This window comes from Branchiostoma lanceolatum, chromosome 13 (genome assembly GCF_035083965.1).
Source record: "Branchiostoma lanceolatum isolate klBraLanc5 chromosome 13, klBraLanc5.hap2, whole genome shotgun sequence".
Lineage (NCBI taxonomy): Eukaryota > Metazoa > Chordata > Leptocardii > Amphioxiformes > Branchiostomatidae > Branchiostoma > Branchiostoma lanceolatum.
Window position 1 is genome coordinate 5458149 of NC_089734.1, and position 19448 is coordinate 5477596.

At 42.3% G+C, this 19448-nt stretch overlaps 2 protein-coding genes and 1 non-coding gene across 3 annotated transcripts in view; 2 read left to right on the plus strand and 1 right to left on the minus strand.

Moving 5' to 3' along the window:
- Positions 1 to 15044, plus strand: part of LOC136446996 (polycystin-1-like protein 2) — an 18550-nt gene extending 3506 nt beyond the window's left edge. Inside the window, exons 7-31 of the mRNA XM_066445657.1 lie at positions 1 to 200; positions 1238 to 1460; positions 1802 to 1988; positions 2426 to 2630; positions 3208 to 3350; positions 3730 to 3837; positions 4304 to 4480; positions 5128 to 5253; positions 5851 to 5962; positions 6082 to 6167; positions 6766 to 6885; positions 7066 to 7212; positions 7797 to 8009; positions 8308 to 8596; positions 9032 to 9162; positions 9676 to 9894; positions 10464 to 10571; positions 11011 to 11189; positions 11594 to 11659; positions 12075 to 12182; positions 12495 to 12708; positions 13139 to 13514; positions 13962 to 14149; positions 14633 to 14707; positions 14928 to 15044. The exon at positions 1 to 200 is cut by the window's left edge and continues 47 nt beyond it. Of these exons, the coding sequence (XP_066301754.1) occupies positions 1 to 200; positions 1238 to 1460; positions 1802 to 1988; positions 2426 to 2630; positions 3208 to 3350; positions 3730 to 3837; positions 4304 to 4480; positions 5128 to 5253; positions 5851 to 5962; positions 6082 to 6167; positions 6766 to 6885; positions 7066 to 7212; positions 7797 to 8009; positions 8308 to 8596; positions 9032 to 9162; positions 9676 to 9894; positions 10464 to 10571; positions 11011 to 11189; positions 11594 to 11659; positions 12075 to 12182; positions 12495 to 12708; positions 13139 to 13514; positions 13962 to 14149; positions 14633 to 14707; positions 14928 to 15044 (4117 nt within the window). The remainder of the gene's footprint in view (positions 201 to 1237; positions 1461 to 1801; positions 1989 to 2425; positions 2631 to 3207; positions 3351 to 3729; positions 3838 to 4303; positions 4481 to 5127; positions 5254 to 5850; positions 5963 to 6081; positions 6168 to 6765; positions 6886 to 7065; positions 7213 to 7796; positions 8010 to 8307; positions 8597 to 9031; positions 9163 to 9675; positions 9895 to 10463; positions 10572 to 11010; positions 11190 to 11593; positions 11660 to 12074; positions 12183 to 12494; positions 12709 to 13138; positions 13515 to 13961; positions 14150 to 14632; positions 14708 to 14927) is intronic.
- LOC136447424 (polycystin-1-like protein 2) overlaps positions 1 to 19415 on the plus strand; it is a 97087-nt gene extending 77672 nt beyond the window's left edge. Inside the window, exons 28-30 of the mRNA XM_066446337.1 lie at positions 16814 to 16991; positions 17517 to 17855; positions 18139 to 19415. Of these exons, the coding sequence (XP_066302434.1) occupies positions 16814 to 16991; positions 17517 to 17855; positions 18139 to 18938 (1317 nt within the window). The 3' untranslated portion in view covers positions 18939 to 19415. The remainder of the gene's footprint in view (positions 1 to 16813; positions 16992 to 17516; positions 17856 to 18138) is intronic.
- On the minus strand, positions 4960 to 5033 carry Trnai-gau (transfer RNA isoleucine (anticodon GAU)). Its single transcript has one exon. It is a non-coding gene; the product is annotated as a tRNA-Ile (tRNA).
- Positions 19416 to 19448: the final 33 nt, after the last annotated feature.

A 19448-nucleotide genomic window follows, 5' to 3' on the forward strand; every position in this document is an offset into this window, starting at 1 on the left:
TGTTGCCCAGACGTGGATGGAGGTGCTACCCTTACCTCTGGTTGCTGTGCTGACTCCCGGCTATGAAAGAAGGTCCATAGCTACTCAGGACTTCAAGATCTTGGCCACTGACTCTTATGATCCAGATGAACTTGTACCCACCGACCAGTTTAGCTACAACAACTGGACCTGCGAAGCGGTGGATTACGCTAACCCACCAGGTATGACTAGGCTCTACCAGCCTCCGCGGGTCGCTGGGAAAATAGTAGAAATTGGCCAAATAGAGTCAATTGTATGAAGGGAGTCGGCTAAGGAGAGAGGGTCACATATGCAACCCTAGAGACCGTCTTATCCCGGTGCGCCTTTTGATGTGCAGTAATCCAGTAATTAGTCTCGTAACTGCACCTGCGAATGTTACCCTCCATGGCCAAAGTCCCCCGGCAAATGTTCTCCCTATAGCCGGCGCGGTTAGTCTTGTAACTGCACCTGCGAATGTTACCCTCCATGGCCAGAGTCCCCCGGCAAATGTTCTCCCTATAGCCGGTGCGGTTAGTCTCGTAACTGCGCCTGCGAATGTTACCCTCCATGGCCAAAGTCCCCCGGCAAATGTTCTCCCTATAGCCGGCGCGGTTAGTCTGGAGGAGACTAAGGTATGACACGTTTACTCTATCGTCGCGCTCACATTCCTGTTGATATTATCTACCATTGACAGTATTCTATAGACTAGAACCTTCTTGTAGTTTGTACTAGTAGAAACTCATATAGACTAGAACCTACCCGTAGTTTGTACTAGATTGATAAACGTATAGCCAGTAGCTTTTGTCTTACATTGTACCTGTTACAATTGTTGTGCAACACACTTTAACTTGATCATAACATTCGTTGTAGGTTGCCGGTCGTCGTGCTATCTTTATACCTTCCATTTTTGTAAGCAGACTGTGACACAACCAAAAGCCGACAAGAATCTAAAGCGGGTATCACACTGGCCGGCGCCTGTTTGTGCCTATTTGCGAAAGACACTCGTTAGCTGGCGCCAACAGGCGCCAATATTGACTCTAATTTGTCGCCGATAGGCACCAATTCGTCGCCTGAAATGGCGTTATCTTTTTAAATTAAAAAACACAACGAAATTGGTAACTAGACGCAAACAGTCGCACGACGATTACACGACACATGTGACCAGACCATATCCAAGGAAGAACTTTAGTTCAACAAGTACAAATTTATTTCTTTTTCAATCTGCATCTTTCATTCTTAGTTACTGGTCCCGGAGGGTTATCGGTTTGTGAGTCGCTTCTTGGAAACTTTGCGTCAGATTCGAGTCCAGACGAAGGTGAACTGAGCTTTGCAGCTTGGTCTGCTCGCCCGCCAGGTAACACTGTCAAAGTCAGTGTCGTCATCACGGCTGAAGGACGTCCAGCTGTCTATACTTACATCAACATCGGTACCCATCCATCCGACCTCGGATATATCACATTGGTGTATGTATCCAGTTCTTTAAGCCCTATCAATCCAGTGAGTTACATTTTGTCAAGGGTTACAGAAATCCAATCTAGGTCACAGCAAGGTCGCAGCGCGATTGCAGTCTGGTAGAATTTAGGCTTAAACCTTTCGTGCAAAAACTGAATTTTAAAGGTATGTTGTTGAAATGCTTAGATTGTTTCATTAAGTCGGTTTTTGTTTTACTGTGTCCTGAAAGTGTTAGACTCTTCACAAAGCCGTGTAGTTGTGTACAACATTTGGTATATGTATGTGATCCGATAAGCATCGTAATATTGCTTTGATATAATAAAATGAATTTGTCATGCATTTGCTCTTTCAGATGCCTGGAAAACTGTAATCCTGGTGACTTCATCGCTTATAGGCCACTGCACCTCACCTGTTCATACGGCGGTGATAACGTTTGGAGTCTAGAGGAAGCTCCATCGGACTTTCCTGGCATTGACTGGACAAATAACATCACGGCCATGGATAGAGCGTTCCTCCAAATTCGTCCCGACGTCTTTACAGTGAGTACTTGGATGATAAGGAGAGGAAGAGAGAGAGAGAGAGAGAGAGAGAGAGAGAGAGAGAGAGAGAGAGAGAGAGAGAGAGCCCGAGCGTGTTTGTGTGACTTTTCAGTTTAGAAATATAGTTTAAATTGTCGGTTCGACGGCGGTTCTGACTACACGAGCGTGTTTGTGTGACTTTTCAGTTTAGAAATATAGTTTGAATTGTCGGTTCGACGGTGGTTCTGACTGCATTATGATACCGCTTTGTTCTGTTGTTGGTTTACAAGCTATAGTTACACCTTTATTGTTCATTTTATGAAAGGGGTACAAGCATACGATTAAAAAGTAACTACGTTTAATGGAAACTTATTACGAGTATACATTTCTTTTAAATTGCTTCATAAATTTGTTTCATTAATTTCTTACTGATGCCCCTTTGTTGTTTGGCTTTGTAGGTCCCTGGAAACTACACGATAAGAATCAGTAACTTCTTAAGAGCGGCCTTTCCGCGGCATGCCGAGTACCGATTCCAGGTGCTGGCGAACCCCATACCGACGAGTCTTCTCCAGGGAAACTCTACAGACATACCGCCAGACGTGTGCTCTGTCTTTCCTCCAGAGGGAGTCTCTCTGGTGGAAAAATTCTGCATCGTCTGCGAAGGTCCGTGTACAATTTTGATATGTTACAATCCTAACATTGAATATGCTAACAATAAAGTCAATAAAATGTATCAACCCTTGACCTTGACGAGTACTGCATTGTATTGTCTTTTTTTTTTTACTTTCATGCTCCAGATCCTGTCCCTGAACTTTTTTCAAGGTTTACATAGGGATCACATCTTATTTCATCTTGCTTTACTTTATACATGTAGATATGATGTTTCACGCAATAACTTAGTAACATTTCTCGAATCAAGTACAACAGACTTTAAGAGTCTCGATACTACAGACAAATTTGAATATATCTTTAGATGCAGCAACCCCAACAATGCAAAAATAATTATTAGATATATAAAAGAGCTGCATTGTCATTAGAAAAAATACCGAAACTAACGATTAGCACCACTCGATTGTAACACTATATCAAATACTTATATATTAGCCCTTATTGTATTTAATTTAGTATTTGGGATGTCAAGTTTTATTCTATACGTCTGTTTTGTTTAATATAGTTGTTGCCATACCATGTACAATTGTCTGAAATAAAGTTCTTCATCTTCATGTATCAATATCTACAGACTTCTATGATGAGCTTGGTCCACTCAGAGCAGATATCCGGTACGAGTTCATACCAGACGGGGTTGAACTGGCGACAACCAAGTTTCCAGGGAGTGGCCCGGCTACAACCGTAGACATCATTCTCACCGTCTTTTCTGGCTGGGTGAGCCTTTTACATTATTTATCTAGTTATCTCGACCTATACTAGTATTTTTCTGTCTCTCTCTGTCTGTCTGTCTATCTGTCTGTCTGTCTCTGTCTTGTCTCCCTGTCTCTGTCCCTCCCTCTCTCCCTCTCTCCCTCTCTCTCCCTATCTCTCTCTCTCTCTCTCTCTCTCTCTCTCTCTCTCTCTCTCTCTCTCTCTCTCTCTCTCTCTCTCTCTCTCTCTCTGTGTGTGTATGTGTGTGTGTATGTGTGCCCCTCTGCATCCTATCCAGTTTGTGCCTGTAGGTACCAGTGTTGCACATTGTCTTGGATCCATTTTGACAACTGTTAAAATTAAGTATTTTTTGCCCATTTTGCTTCATTTTCATTCAAACCAGGTCCTCTACACCCCGATGGTGGACATCCCTCCCGGATCCATCATAATAGAACTGATGGTGTCCAGCGTTGACGGACGCAATACCACTGTTTTCATGGACCCCATTCTTGTAAGTGGCTACTAATGGATGTCTAACGCATATTTGTCTATTACTGTTTTATCTAGCCAGAGTGGCCCATCCCAGTGAAGACACTGCTTTACAGTGGGCCAGGGAAGACATATTTAACATGTAATATTAACAAATCATCTATACAAAATACACCCACAAAACTTGACACAATCATAATCGATACTCATAATTCATATTCCGGTCAGAATGTTTCTTTTACCTTACAGAAATGAAGCGAGGCAGGTCATTAACAATGCATTTGTGATAGGGTCAGCCCTATGTTTTTTTTACCGTATTTGATTTGCAAACTACAAATTGAACGACAGTGGGTAGCGCTATATGTTAGGGGTGTTGGAGTGAGGTGTATCAAATTTGGAAAATTGCCATTACTTCTGCCATTGCTCGTTCAGTCAGCCTTTCTGAAATGGTAAGATATAGAGATTTGATTAATGACAAATACTTTTAGATCACATCACCGAGCAAGGCCCAGGTGAGCGGATACATGGACGGGTTCTACGACAGTTCCATAGGACCCTTCTCCAAGCTGCTGTCCATGCGGTCTACGGCAGAAGCGTTCAGTGGTTCAGTGATATCCTCTGGCGTCGCTGCTGCCTTGGCCAACAAAGGGGAAGACATCAGTGAGGTACACGGTCATGACTAAACTTTTTCTTTAGAAAAAAATGTAAAAGATTTAACGTTCTGCTTGTATCAATTGCCAAATGTACTGTTTCACAATTGTGATATCAGATATACTCAGTTTGTTTCGAAGTTTTTTTTTTTCTACAAAAAAATCATGTAGATAAAAGGTGTAAATAAAAAAGGCATGTAGACATATCAATAGAAATAAAGCAGAATATACCTTGATGAAGAATAGCAAAGTTCTTTATTCACAACCAAGAAGTTATGACAACTTTTCGGTGATCTAGCTGCAGTGCCATGAAGGAAATGACAGACGGCCACAACATTACGCCGGCTGTTGTAATTCCTTTGTTGTTGATAGAGAACTTTGTTATTCAGTCATTTACCAACTTGCGTTGATGGAGGTTAGACACATAAAATTTTGTTCCCACACAAAAGGTCTGTGTGGGAACAGACCATCTATCTTAAACAAAAACGTCAGATTGGCCAGCACGGGGGTCGAACCCGCGACATTCGCGTTATCAGCACGACGCTTTAACCAACTGAGCTAACCGGCCTGTATCTGTTAAAAATTGTTCATAAGCTTGGCCAAAGAAATGCTAAATCATCCAGGTACCGTCAATAATGACAGCGTCTATCGCTCTACTTCAGATCACAGACAAAGTGGCTGAGAATATGGCAGCTGTGGAGCTAGAAGACTATGATGGAATTGTAGGATTGTCAACCTCAACCTTACTGGTCACCGCATTTCCTGACTCTGTATCTGGTGATGCCCAAGTAAGTACTAGCATTTGATGGCCTTCACCAAGAAGCAGTTTGTTTGTTTGTAGATGGGCGGGTTTGTTTGTTTATTTATCTATTTATTTGTGGGCGGTATATCTCGATGATGATATCTTGATGATATTTTGTATGTATGTAGGTGTAGGCAAACAAAATGCAAGTTCGATTCTGGATCCTCTAGCGGCTTTCTATGGTACTGCAGCAAAACGTCTGATTTTGATATCTCATATTCTGGACATGCTATGATCGTGATTTTTGAGTAGGTGATAACCGTTGGGCTCGTACATAATAAGTAATAGATTTGTTTCCGCAGATTTACATTTGATATGCCCTCTAAATGACTTTGCATATCAGTTGGCCTTCAAATATGACAAGTTACCCTGTCAAGTATATTCAGAATTATGAAACTAAGATGAATTACCAAAGGCCTGGAAGCGCCATTTATTATTTTCTCTGTTTTGTTTTGTTTTGTTTTGGTTTGGTTTGGTTTGGTTTGGTTTGTTTTGTTCTCAAACAAATAAGTCATCTTAAAATATATCATAACTATAATGTGATGCTGGATTGCAACTGAAACCTGTTTTTAATTCCAAATAGGTTCTCAGTTCCATGTCTCTGAAGTCTGCGTTTGAGAAGACAAGAGAGTTGTCAGAAAATAACAGCATGCCTGTGGATGAGGTCAACCGAGCGGCAGCTTTGATGTTCACAGGTATGACGTATTGTTGGTGACGTAAAATTGTCGTTCGTGTAGAATTCTGGTTTATGTGTTCCTCACCTACACCTAAATCTCTCGTAAAAGGCAAACCTTCTTTTCATCTTGTTTTCTAGGTGCAGTTAATGTATTCAAGGCATCTGAAGTCATGGCTGAGTCAGAGCAAGAGGGTGGAACGACCTCCTCCAACAACCTGGAAGCGGTATGCGAAATACAAGAAATTGTATATATACATGTATGCAAACCATTAAGAAACATGAAATTGATATCATTATCGAAACCCTATTTTTGTTCTCATGTTGTCGAGTAAAAGCTTCACACAGATACTGTACAGTGTATTTACACATAATTTTTACTCCTCATCATTCTTTGATCTTTCATGTCCTTAGTCCGTTTTACAAACATGAAGGGCTTAGTTGTAATACACAATGCTTTCAACGAACTCAAAATAACGCAAATAGCAATATATGATCACTAAGGTTCCACAACTCCTAGATAATTTATAAAAGTATATTAAACATAACTTGACACGTAAGCGTGGGTATTACAATTAGAATGATCAAGGGAGAAATGTATTCAATTACAGCCATTGCCAAATAAAACTGTTGTTGATTCTAGATTTTAAACTTCAATCTTGATTGTCCAAACAACTTTGTAGTCATCGAGACTAAATTGTGCAAAATAAAAACATTGTGAAATAAAACGATATCTAAGATATCGTCAGCTTTAAAACGGCAAATATTGTATAGAAGATTATTAGAATATGTCGACATCAACAATACAACGTAAACATTTTACAGAACAAGGAGGCTACTACTAAGAACTTCGAAGCCCTGGATGTGCTTGACGACATTTATCTGGAAAATATGATGCCGGGCGTCGATGAGGACGACCTATTTGCGGATGTGTACATGTCTAAGGTATGATTTGTTACCCACCAAGAGGGTTATCATATTTCTATGATAACGGAAAATGCGAAAATTTATGTGTAATCAGGTAACAAAAGAAAGGATAAGTTCGATATTTATATGGGCATATACAGGAAGTATTAATGTCTTATTCTAAAGAAAGATGAACACAACCAGCCCCTCTTTTGACAGATGCACGTGAGAATTAAACGGGAAGATCCCAGTGACGGTTCCGAGAAGCTGTACACGGTAGGCGGGCAGAGTGACTCCTTCGTCCGCGTGCCGTCCTTCTCGGCCCTGCTTCCTGACGGCTGTCCCGAAGGAGAGGTCGGAGTGCAGGTAAACCATCTTCTTTCTACATCTACATTGATTTACCTTAGTGGGCAAATCCCTCTTGCGGGGCATCCCGCCCAGGTGCAAGACAATAGTGCGGCTGGTGGCAGTGCTGATATGAAATATTGAGCAAAAACAGAACGAGCACAATCTGTGAAAAGATGGCAAATGACTGTTTGTTTAAAACAGGCGTCACTCTAAATCCTGAAAACTTAAAGAAATAAGTTTGCCCCAATTCTGGCTGACGTTCCCAGAACTTTGGAGTTTTCTGGCAGGCGTTTCCAGAATTTTGGAGAATTGTGGCAGGCGTTTCCAGAATTTTGGAGAATTCTGACGGACGCTACCAGAATTCTGAAGAATACTTTCAGAATTCTGCAGAATACTTTCAGAATTCTGGAGAATACTTTCAGAATTCTGGAGAATACTTGCAGAATTCTGGAGAATACTTGCAGAATTCTGGAGAATACTTGCAGAATTCTGGAGAATACTTGCAGAATTCTGGAGAATACTTGCAGAATTTTGGAGAATATTTGCAGAATTCTGGAGAATACTTGCAGAATTCTGGCGGACGCTCTTGTTTGTCTTTGCAGTTTCTGGAGTCTAATTTCAACCCGTTCGAATATTCGAACAATTCGCGTATAATCCGGTCTGACGTCACCGGCTTAGCGGTGAAGTGCGGCAACATGACGATCCCTGTGTCCGGGTTGGACGAGCCGTTAGACATCTTGACACGAAGGGAGAACAAAAGTCTGGATGATCTGATGTACATCTTTTCCACCTCTGCACCGCTTGGAAACATATCGGTAAGTTTTCGTCTTCGATATCTTGAAAGTACAAAATGAACCTAAATCATTAAACGTCAGACAGTATTGTAATGAGGAGTTCATCCCTCTCCTACCACAAAGTCCATGTTTTACCCCCCCCCCCCCCCCCCAATCAAATTCAGGTACATATTTTCGCACCTAGATGGAGTGAGGAAATGTCTAGCCTTTAATCGAACCAGTGGCCTCATGACCTTTCAATCCCGCGTCCGCTAAAGCTTGCCTTTCGGTCATCGACGCCAGCTTATCATAAAATGAGTTATTCCTGTCTTCATTTCAGGTTTTCCAGTTTTTCGCCAAGAAAAACATGTCATCGATGAGCTTCAGTGTGGATTTCAACAGCACCCTCTTCCCGCAAGACGTCACCCTGTGGCTGAGCAAGCATGAACCTCCAACACCAGACACGTACGACTGGACAACCACTCTGCCAGTTCCAGAGGATCAGCTCTACAACATCCCGTGGATCAATGAAACGTCCATAACTTCTAGTGCGTACCAGTGGCTGCTGCCGGAAGAGGAAGTGGACATCACGGACTTCGACGTGGAGAACAAGACTAAGTATTACATCGGTATGTCATATTTCAATCAATAATATTGTTCTGAAGTCAGCATTGACCATGATAAAATCCATATTCGCATCCACCATACAGCATAGCCTATGGCTATTCACTATTGTGTCACCTCTACAAGTACATTCTCGGCTGCCACTATACAACAATCACTGTCTCTATCACATGACACATCTGCAATCTGCATTATCAAAGAGATTGGGTCATGTATGGATTTCATCCATTTTCTTCCAAGGAAAAACATGTTGATTTGGGGCACTACTTGATCTATGTAGGGTTTTGATTCTATAGATAATGTCAATTCAATTACAAAATGTAATATGTACAACATATAATACATAGACAGGTAGAGCCTACCAAATGAACGTTTGAAATGGCGTTTAATAATCATTTTCATTTTTTTTAAAACTTGTATCTTATGTTAATGTATGACAGGAGTTCAGTTTGGCACTGACCTTGATCTTGGGAGCGGCGAAATCGTCAACTTCACCCTGTACGCCTTCGAGACTGCCTGTGTCTATTTTGAAGAGAACGGGACCCACCTGTGGCAGAGCGACGGCTGCAGCGTATGTTCAAAACAATTTCTGTTATTTTAGCCCATTTGCTAGGACCCAAAATGCGACATATTGGTAAAATTCACATCTAGAACTACATTCATGGCTACCCATGGCAATTAGTGTCACTTCTTCAAATAAACTCAATGCTATCGGTATACCATACGACAAGTTTTCCCAATTTAGGTATGTTCATGTCATGTTCACCATTGGCTGTTTTGAACAAACGTTTTGCTTTCGAAATCAATAGAAAAAAATCGCGCAAAAGTCATCCATAAGATTTACATTCTGTGACCTTACGTTGATTGCGTGAATCTTGATTTAAGCCTTTTCACTATAATTAGACAATTCACTTGCCTATTCTGTATTCTGTGTATTCACTCTTTGCAACTATAGCTGTAGCTCCTTTTCCCTACCATTCATAACATGTGTTATACCTAACTATCTCGAATATCCGTGCCTCATACCTCAACGATATGTATTGAAGAAAGCTGATTCAAGTAACGATACTTTCTTTTACAACAGGTGGGTTTGATGTCTAACATTACCCACATTCACTGCCGGTGTGACCACCTGACCAAGTTTGCTGGGTTCGTGGCACCGAATCCACTCAACATCCAGGAAGCTCTCTCAGCAAACATCTTGGAGAATCCGATAGGTCTCATCCTGGTTCTCACGGTGTTCAGTGGGTACCTGATGGGCATTCTCTGGGCAAGGAAGACGGACAGGCAAGACATCGCTAAGGTTAGACAGATAATGGAATACGGTATTCATTTTCTGTGGACTATGATAAGAATATTAGTTATGCTATCGTTACATTTTCAAACTGGTGCCCGATCGGTAAGATTGCGAGAACGAAAGGTGTGCAATAAAAACAACAAAAGACACAAAACGTTTTTAAACAATTGGTTATGAGCACAATTTGTGTACATATCTCTATACTAAGTAGACACTTTTATTGATCGTTCCCGGTTTGGAAATGTGACCCTGGTATAAGGCTATGTAATTTATAAATGGATGTATGCGTTGCATATGGCTTTTGGTATGCTAGACTAAATGTATAACAGTTTTAAATTGCATCTCTAGCAAATGGCAACACAAGTACACAGATAGTGTTACCAAACAATGACATCCGAAGAATAGAGCACCTGTTAGATTTGTTGCAAAAAAAGTTTAATATCTGAAACAAAATAGAGAACATTCAGCAAAGACTATTCTTACCTTTTAGTCATACAAAATATTCCACAAATGAGACAACATACCATGAACATCATTCAGTAGTTTGATTGACACACATCTATCCTTGATCGCAGGCCGGAGTGGCACTACTGCCTGGTCACAAGCTGAACCCTCGCAAGGAATGTCAGTACGTCATCACAGTATACACCGGTTTCCGGGGCAACGCAGGAACTACCGCTGAGGTACTGTAATCTTTTAATTAATAAAAAAATTATGGTGATAATGATGATGGTGATGATGATAGGATTGATGATGATGATGATGATGATGATGATGATGATGATGATGATGATGATGATGGTGATGATATTGGTGATGATGATGATAATGATGATGATGGTGATGATCATGATCATGATGGTGATGATGATAGTGATGATGGTGAAAAGGATGATGATGATGGTGGTGATGATGATGATGATGATGATGATGATGATGGTGATGGTGATGGTGATGATGATGATGATGATGATGGCAATCATGCATAGGTGGTCACTAGTATAGATTAGACTGTATTGATCAATGATAACTTGTTTGAGATTCAAGTGATAAAGTGATGGCAAGTTTTGCATTTTATAGTAGAACGTTGTAAAATCATATTTGCGCTTCACTTCATTACAGATTACCTTGGTGTTGTACGGCATTCATTACGAGAGTGCTCCCCTTACGCTGAGGGACGACAACCGAGTTCTGTTCCAACAGGGGAGTGTGGACTCATTCCTTGTGTCCACAGAACAGCCGCTAGGGGTTATCACTCACATGAGGGTTTGGCACAACAACGCTGGATACAGTCCATCATGGTGAGTAATAGATGAACATGGTTTAGAATGTGGCCTTGCCGAGTGGTTAGGCTTGAGCGGACACGGCATCGAGAAGTCAAGGGGTCGATTCCTGGCTAGATATTGTGTTCTTGTGGATTTTCCTCACCTCATCCATGTGTAAATGGGTACCTGCCTTTGGTTGGGGAGGGAAAAAGGTGTATGTGGTACACGTGGAAGGAGGGAGATTGGCTCCACCTTCTAATACCATGCCCCGACGACAAAGTGGATTAATTAACAACACATTGCCTCAAAATGGCTATGTGACCATTTTACCCACATTACATTGCTTATGCTTTGAGGGACGCTTTGTTCGATGATATTGATTTTTCAGCACTATTGCTAGTATCGTGAGATTACTACTGTTTTCCCCAATTTTGGTACAGGTACCTCGGTCAGATTGTTGTGGTCAACAGGGGAACAAATCTAACGACCTATTTCCTAAGTAACAGGTAAGGAATTTGCTAATGCCATTATCTGTACGCTGCAAACATATTATTAACAGTACCTTCTGAAATATACTGACATATTACCAAAAGAGGCGTAAGGATAGACATAAACACTTAATGTGTGCTGTCATCATGCTCACCTCCGTGAAAATGGAGGTATTGTTTTGGGTGTGGCTGTGTGTATCTGTTTGCCTTACCACGTGCACATATTTGTGATCAGTATAACTTAAGAACGTTTGGATTGATTGCGATGTGTGCCGATGATATTTGGTATGTGAGTAGGTTTCGGGAAGAAGAAGATTAGGGTCGATTTTGGAGCCTCCTGGTCGCCTTTCTTGGTACTGCAGTCCAAACCATTTGTGTATCTTTTGTTTTGGACATGCTTCGGTCTTGATTTTTTTCTTTCCTGTGTATACAGGTGGCTGGCCGTAGATGAAGACGACGGAAAGATAGAGCGTCTCATCCCCACAGCAGGAGAGGAGGAAATGACAAAATTCCGCAACGTGTTCTTTGCAAAGAGTTCAAGGTAATTGACAACATCATCATCCACACTTGTAGTAGGATTTTGGATTCAAAAGCTGCAAAATCTTACTCTCAAAGCAGAGGTTAGGTTTCGGCTTGTTTCTGACTTCTTTTCTAGGCGTTTTTGCCGGACTGGCGACATATACATGTAGAAACCGTGACAAAATAGAAAGCCTGACAAAAACGCCTAAAAAGACGCCAAAAACAAGCCGTAATCCAATCTCTCCTTGGAGAGTAGCAAAACTTGCTTTACATACGTTGTTCCCACTTGTTTGTTTTCTCAATCAAAATGCTAACCTATACATAATTCCAACAGGGACATGAATGATGGCCACCTGTGGTTCTCCGTGAAAGGACGTCCAGCGCGGAGCCCCTTCACCCGTGTCCAGCGCCTGTCCTGCTGCCTGACGCTGCTCTACAGCACCATGATCACCAACATCATGTTCTTCGGCCGCGGAGACGACTTCGACCCTCCCGAGCCGCTCAGGATTGCTGGTTTGGAGATTGACCCTCCGATTTCTCTACCTCAGGTATTGCTAAAGGATGCTTACGTTATGATAACAAGTGGCTCAGTGCAGCATTTTCAAGCGATTTACAAAGCTAGTATTAAAAAATTCAAATGTTTGCAATGCTCTTAATTGAATAACAAAGTGACAGTCTGTCTTCTTCCTCAGAGAAATACATGTATATATGTAAATACCTTACGTTTGGGACCGCATTTTAAACACCACCTGAACTACCTACGTATATGTGTAAATACCGTACGTTTGAGGGCGCATCTGTTAGCAGCGACACCTAGCTGCAGTGCGTAGTAGAACCAGTGAATATATTGATGAAGGTGACAGACGGTCAATAAAACGCTTGTGTACTGATAACTTCCATACGCAGCGAATTACCAACTTGATGAAACTATTCACGAATGTTCTAATTTTTTCAATGTTTTATATTCTTTCATCTCAGCTGATGATCGGCCTCCAGAGTGCAGTCATCATCCTACCAGTCAACCTCCTCATCGTCTTTCTCTTCCGCAATTCTGGAGCAAGAGCGCCCAAAAAGAGCAGCAGCAAGAAGGTCAACTCAGAGCCAGACAGACGCTTTCTAAAACTGCTACAGCGGAAACCTAAGAGCAAGAAAACGTTTACCTCCAACAACCCGGATACGCCATCGTTTTGGTATGCTAGAGAGAAATCAGCCATTGACAATTCGACAGACCAGAAGCTCGGCGTCCTCCAGTCGACCTTGGATCATGATGTTGAGGAAGGCAGTTCTAAGAAACGGGATGAAGACAACGACGGACCAAAGAAGTCGTCTCTTCCCTGGTGGGCTGTGTTCATTGGTGAGCTGGAAATGTTCTCTATCCTACTCTGAAATATGATGTAACATTCAATGCATCCTGTCAACAATGCACAGGCAGGAGGTAGATAACACAGACACAAACACACATGGACGCGCGCACGCACACTCACACACACGCGCACTTACCACATACACACACACCAACGCGCACACACACACACACACACACACACAGATGAGCGCCCTAATAGGGAGACTGAAAGAGAGAGAGGTGGAAGAGAGAGAAGAGGGAGATATATACAAAGGAGAGAGAGAGAGAGAGAGTAAGAGACAGAGACAGACAGACAGACAGACAGAACGCACCTGGAGTGAAGCAACAACATAAATATATATATATATCGAAACACTGTCAAATACTGTATAACATCCAGTTAAGTCCTAGTCAAAGGCTTAAACTTTTTAAAATGACTACCTGTGTACACCTCAGGTTGGCTGCTGGTGTGGTCGGCTAGCTTCGTGGCTGCCTTCTTCACAGTTCTGTACACGCTGAGCTTCGGCAAGGCGAAGGCAGAAGCCTGGGTCTTCACCTTCGTGACGTCATTCGTGACCGATCTATTCCTGGTGCAACCCTTCAAGCTGCTGCTGGTCGCGATGGTGTTTGCTTTACTTGTCAAGGTACATAACTTGTCGGTTAACAAAGTTCAAAGATATATATACGTAGCTAAGGAATCACTTCACCTGACCGTCTGCCACTTTCGTCAAGTCAGTACTGTAGCTAGGTGTAACGTCAGCAGAAGTTAGAAGCAGTCATTATCGCCCCGAAGAAGGCGACACACGGTCACCCTCGGCTGTGTAACAGTGATTTATCGACCTGAAAAAACTATTCACGGATACATTACTTTTCATTATGACTTGTATGTTCTTTCGCAACATGTAAGATTTTCTTCATGTAAATGTCTGAATAGCCCTAAAATAAGTATGAAAGGACGCTTGTCTTTCATCATAATGCATTCGGGTTGCATTCATCATTTTTTAACATGTTGTAAGAGAAGAGATGACATAGTGGAGGTTCATTACTACTACTTGCCAATACTGCCAGATTGTTGTGCTTTATGGGCATTTATAAAACTGATTTGAGATTTTTATTCTAAACCGTAGAAACCTGTGGAGGACGAGGACCCGGCTCCCACACCCACAGGAGACGATGAGGAATACATTCACAACGATACTCAGGTAACAACCGAAGACGTGGAGATTTTATTATGTTAGGACGAAAGATGGCATTGATTTTGGGATGGCCCGTTCCTCTCTATGTAACCTTGATACGGCAATATGAACTAATATAGCCTGAGTTACATCCTAGTTAGTTCCAGGGGGAGTATGGGAGCCCTAGAACCAACTAGGATTGTAGATTTTTGCACGTGAGATCAACAATAAAAGACCTGTTTTACAGGGCGAATCGCCTAAACAGAAGAAGGTCTGGATCAGTGCCACAGGCTGGATGCGGTATATCAAGACAGACCGTTCAGCGGCGTATGGTACCGAATCTAAGGTAGGCCTAGAGCTATGATTGTTGCGTTATTTTCAAACCAGTTGCTTGTGATGGAGCGTATGAACTTCATTTGTTTTCAAACAGTGTTTTTTATACACCCCATTTCCACCGAGGCATCGGCCGCTGAGCAACGAAAAATGGCATTAGTAGTTCAAACAAATTTCATCGATAAAGAAGAGTGTTTTTGTTGTCTTTCACGTCATACATTTACATCATACATTAATTGTTCAATTTATCAAGTTATAGGCCTGTGTGTGTGTGAACAGGATAACTTGGGAAGTCGTGAATGAATCTTTCTGATATTTTGTGTGTTTGCAAAATGAAGAAGTGATAAGATTCTGGGCCCTCTGGTAGCTTCCGTAGGTACTGCAGCAGAACTTACGATTTTTATCTGTGACATAATTGGATGTTTGCCCGTTATATCAGTCTCCAGATGATGAGCGGTCCACGCTTCCGCCAGATGAATCAGTCTTGGCCGAAGCGAGAGCCAAGAGCGCAGAGAAACGCAAACGTCGTGCCGCTGTGCTGGAGGTGATCGTGTTCGGCCTGTTCGTGACGGTGATCATGCTCACGGCGTACCAAGAACGGAGCCCGCTGGCCTTCTACATGACACAGAACGTGAAAGGACAGATCGTGGAAGGAGACTTCTCTGATGTAAGTAGCAAGAAAACTGGTTAACTTTGTGAGGTGTCAAGGTGGCCTTACATGTGGTCTTGTGGTTAGGATCGTTGGCTTAGAATCTACAGGTTCTGGGTTCGAATCCCCAGTAGGCCCCAATGCATTGGGAAAGGCACTACAATAATCACACCTATTCCTCACTCGACTCGGATGAAATTGAGTACCTAGCTCTGACTAGGGACGTCTTCTCGGAAGGGACGTAAAGCCGGAGGTTCCGTGTTTGAGGAGAGCACGTTGAAGATTCCATCACACTTATTGACAAAATTATTGGTCCATTCCGGTCTTGTACTTACTGTATTCGCCTGTTTCTGTCTAGATCAATGACATTCCATCATTCTGGAGTTGGATTGAAGGTGACCTGATTCCCACAACTCGTACATCTGAATGGTACAACGGACAAGCCAACGCAGATGACAACGTGCTGCAAGACAGGCTAACTCATCCCTTAGACGCAGTGCAGTTGAGACAATTGCGGCTGAAACCAGGTATGCGACGTAGTCATTTCTGTGTTAAGCCAAGACGCGTTTATAGACGTATGATTCGTTGTTTTTGTTTGTTTATTTTAAAACACATACTTTACATCTCTAACACAATAGGGAAATTACTCAAGAAACTGGTAAACGGACCGACGTTTCAGATAGCTGGCTTTCGTTAGTGAAACGTCTGGCCATTTATAACACTCATCCGGTTGCTTGAGTAACTTTTGTATGTGTATATTATTACCTGAATGCCTAACCTTCATGGAGGTATCTATATCATTCTCCTAGCAACACTATTCTTTTGTATCTCTAATCTTCATTTTTGTTCAGGGCAATACTGTGAGACGCCCGAGAAAATGCAAGAGTTTGCACCAAGGTGTACTGTGGGACACTCCACTCTGACAGCGGATACGGACGATTACACACAGGTAAATATGTCGCTTTCGTAGGGTGTCACCATTTAACTGAGGACAATGTTAGACTCTATATCTTTTTGCTTGATATGGTATCATTCCTTAACCGTGGCATTTTTCGTTTTAACGAATTAGTTTTGTACAACAGATTTATTCTATGTACATTTCTGCTCTGTTTTGATGATCTATCAATAAAGCAATGTGTAACCAATTTCAGGGATGGATCCCTTATAATGACACCATCAACAGTACGGATACGGTCATCTGTGCCCCAACGGTGCCCCCACTTACCAGTACAGTCAGTACGCCGGTCACAGGAGCGAATTGTACCGTCTTTCTAACAAGGGAAGAAACGGACACACCCTGGATGTACAGATTTGCTTCTTTGATTGGCAGTAAGTCAAGAATAATTCCCTACGCAATTTTTTTTCTCTCACAAATTTGTCATTCATCTTTGTTTGCAATTTTGAGATAATTCTATAACCCGCCAAATGAATTTATGGGAACATTCAGGGATGCCCCTATAGCTCAACAGGTAGCAGCCTCACAGTGGAGCTCCTGGTTCTAATTAGTTGCTAACTGGGAGACCCCGGTTCAATCCTGGGAAGGGCATTTCGGTTGGGACTGCACCTGTCTTTCGGAAGGGACGTAAAATGGGGTCCCGTGTTCAGGAAGGCACCCCGAGCACATTAAAAGGGAAGGACTTGTTATCCATCCTTGTAAAAATTCCCTGCCACTGAACCAGCGAGGAACATTGCTGCCCTATGTGCCACTAGGCACTACTGGGGTCTGAACGAACGAACGGACGTTTGGAAAAGTCAATTCACATTTTTTTGTAATAGACAATAACAGACACCCGTTTCTTGATATTACAAACTATCATTATATTTACTATATCACAACTACTTCTGTATCCCCAGGCTTCCCGTATTTCGGACAGCACGGCACGTATCTCACCGGTGGTTACTCCACTCCACTCGGAAAGACGCGCACGACGGGTTTGAGGCTGGCAACATTCTTAAAGGAACATAACTGGCTGGACGAGCGAACCCGTGCCGTCTTCGTGGAGGTGATCCTCTACAACCCACATGCCAACTTGTTCTCCGTGGTGACTCTAGTGGTGGAGTTCACCAACCTGGGAGCCGCCTACAGGGGGGCCGAGGTCGTGACCTTGAGGCTGATCCAACAGGACGCCATCTTGCTTTTTGCACTGCGAGCTGTGCTTGCGGTCTTCATTCTTCTCTTTGCTATTAAAGAAGGTGAGTAACTTTTCTTGATCTAAAATTTCTTTGCCCACCAATAACCTAATTTTGCTCCCAAAATGATATGCGGTGTGTGGATTACTTAACAATGCAATATAAACTTGGACGTCGGGGGAAGCGATTTTTGTTACACGATGGTCTTGAAACAAAACAACCTATATCCTTACATCACTTTTGAGGCGTTCAGAAGATGCTAGTCATAAAATCAAGTCACTGATGCCTCAACTTTAAACTATGAGTCAACCACATTACATTGATGTAATACATTATGTCAATACAGCCAAGGGCCTTTTTGCCCGACCAATCGAATACCTGAGTGACTTCTGGAGCTGGGTGGAACTCCTCGTCATCGCCATCGGTTTCTCATCCCTCGGAGTCTACTTCAACGCACAGAGCATCATCGATCAGGCCGTCGAACAACGAACAACTTCAGAATCCGTCTTCGAGATCTACAAAAGCGCTGTGAACTGGTTTCAAATTTACACTTACCTGCTGGCATTCCTAATTTGTTGCGCTACATTAAAGTTCATTCGGCTCTTAAGGTTCAACTCACACGTTTACGCTCTCTCTGTGACTATCAAGAAGTCATTCAAACCAGTTCTGCAGTTCTTCTTTGTAGCTGCCATCATTATCATGGCCTTTACACAAATGGGGAATCTTCTGTTCGGCATTAAACTCCAGGATTACAAGAACATCCTGACCAGTCTGACAAGCCTGTGCACCATGATGTTGGGTAGTTTTGATTTCGATACTCTCGTTGATGGGCACTATATTCTCGGTCCCTTGATGTTCTTTGTTTACCAGGCCTTAATGCAGTTCGTATTACTGAGCATGTTCATGACCATCATCATGGATGTGTACGCAGAGGAAATTCAGGATCCGAACACTGATGACTTACAGATGTTCGGTTTCATCAGAGAAACCACTTCAGATGCTGTTGGAAAAGCTAATCGCTCCCTGACAGTTGTAGGAAAGAGTAACAGCACGAAAGCATTGCAAGATGCTGATATGCCTGACTTGGACAATCGCCGAAAGTTTGCGACTGTACTTAAAGAACTTGACGATGTTTCTAAAAACTAAGTTATCCAGATTTGCAATGTGCCTGTTGCTCAACTGGTAGCAGCCTCACAGTTGAGCTCCACGTTGCTAATTGGGAGACCACGGTTCAATCCTGGGTCAGGACATATCGGTTGGGACTGCACCCGTCTTTTGAAAGGGACGTAAATTGAGGGTCCCGTGCTCGAAGGGGAAGTGCTAGTAACCCCTCCCTGTAGAAATATACCCTGCTACTGAAACAGAAAGGACACTTGCTGATTCATATGTGTGTAAAGGGTCTGAATGAACGCCGAAGTTTCGAAAATTACTCGTGACGCAAAGATGTCGATGTTGAGATAATGAAAATTCATGGAAGTACAGAAAAGATGTCCATCACTGCTGAGTATCTTTTGTGTGATGTTTTTAAAGACTTGCGTTACGGATTTTGTTAAGAAAGCTAAGCTATTTTGCATCCTAGGCGGCTGATACTTCTGTAAATAAATTGATTGACACACCCTCTTAATGCATGTTATAAGATACTTAATTATAGTTAAT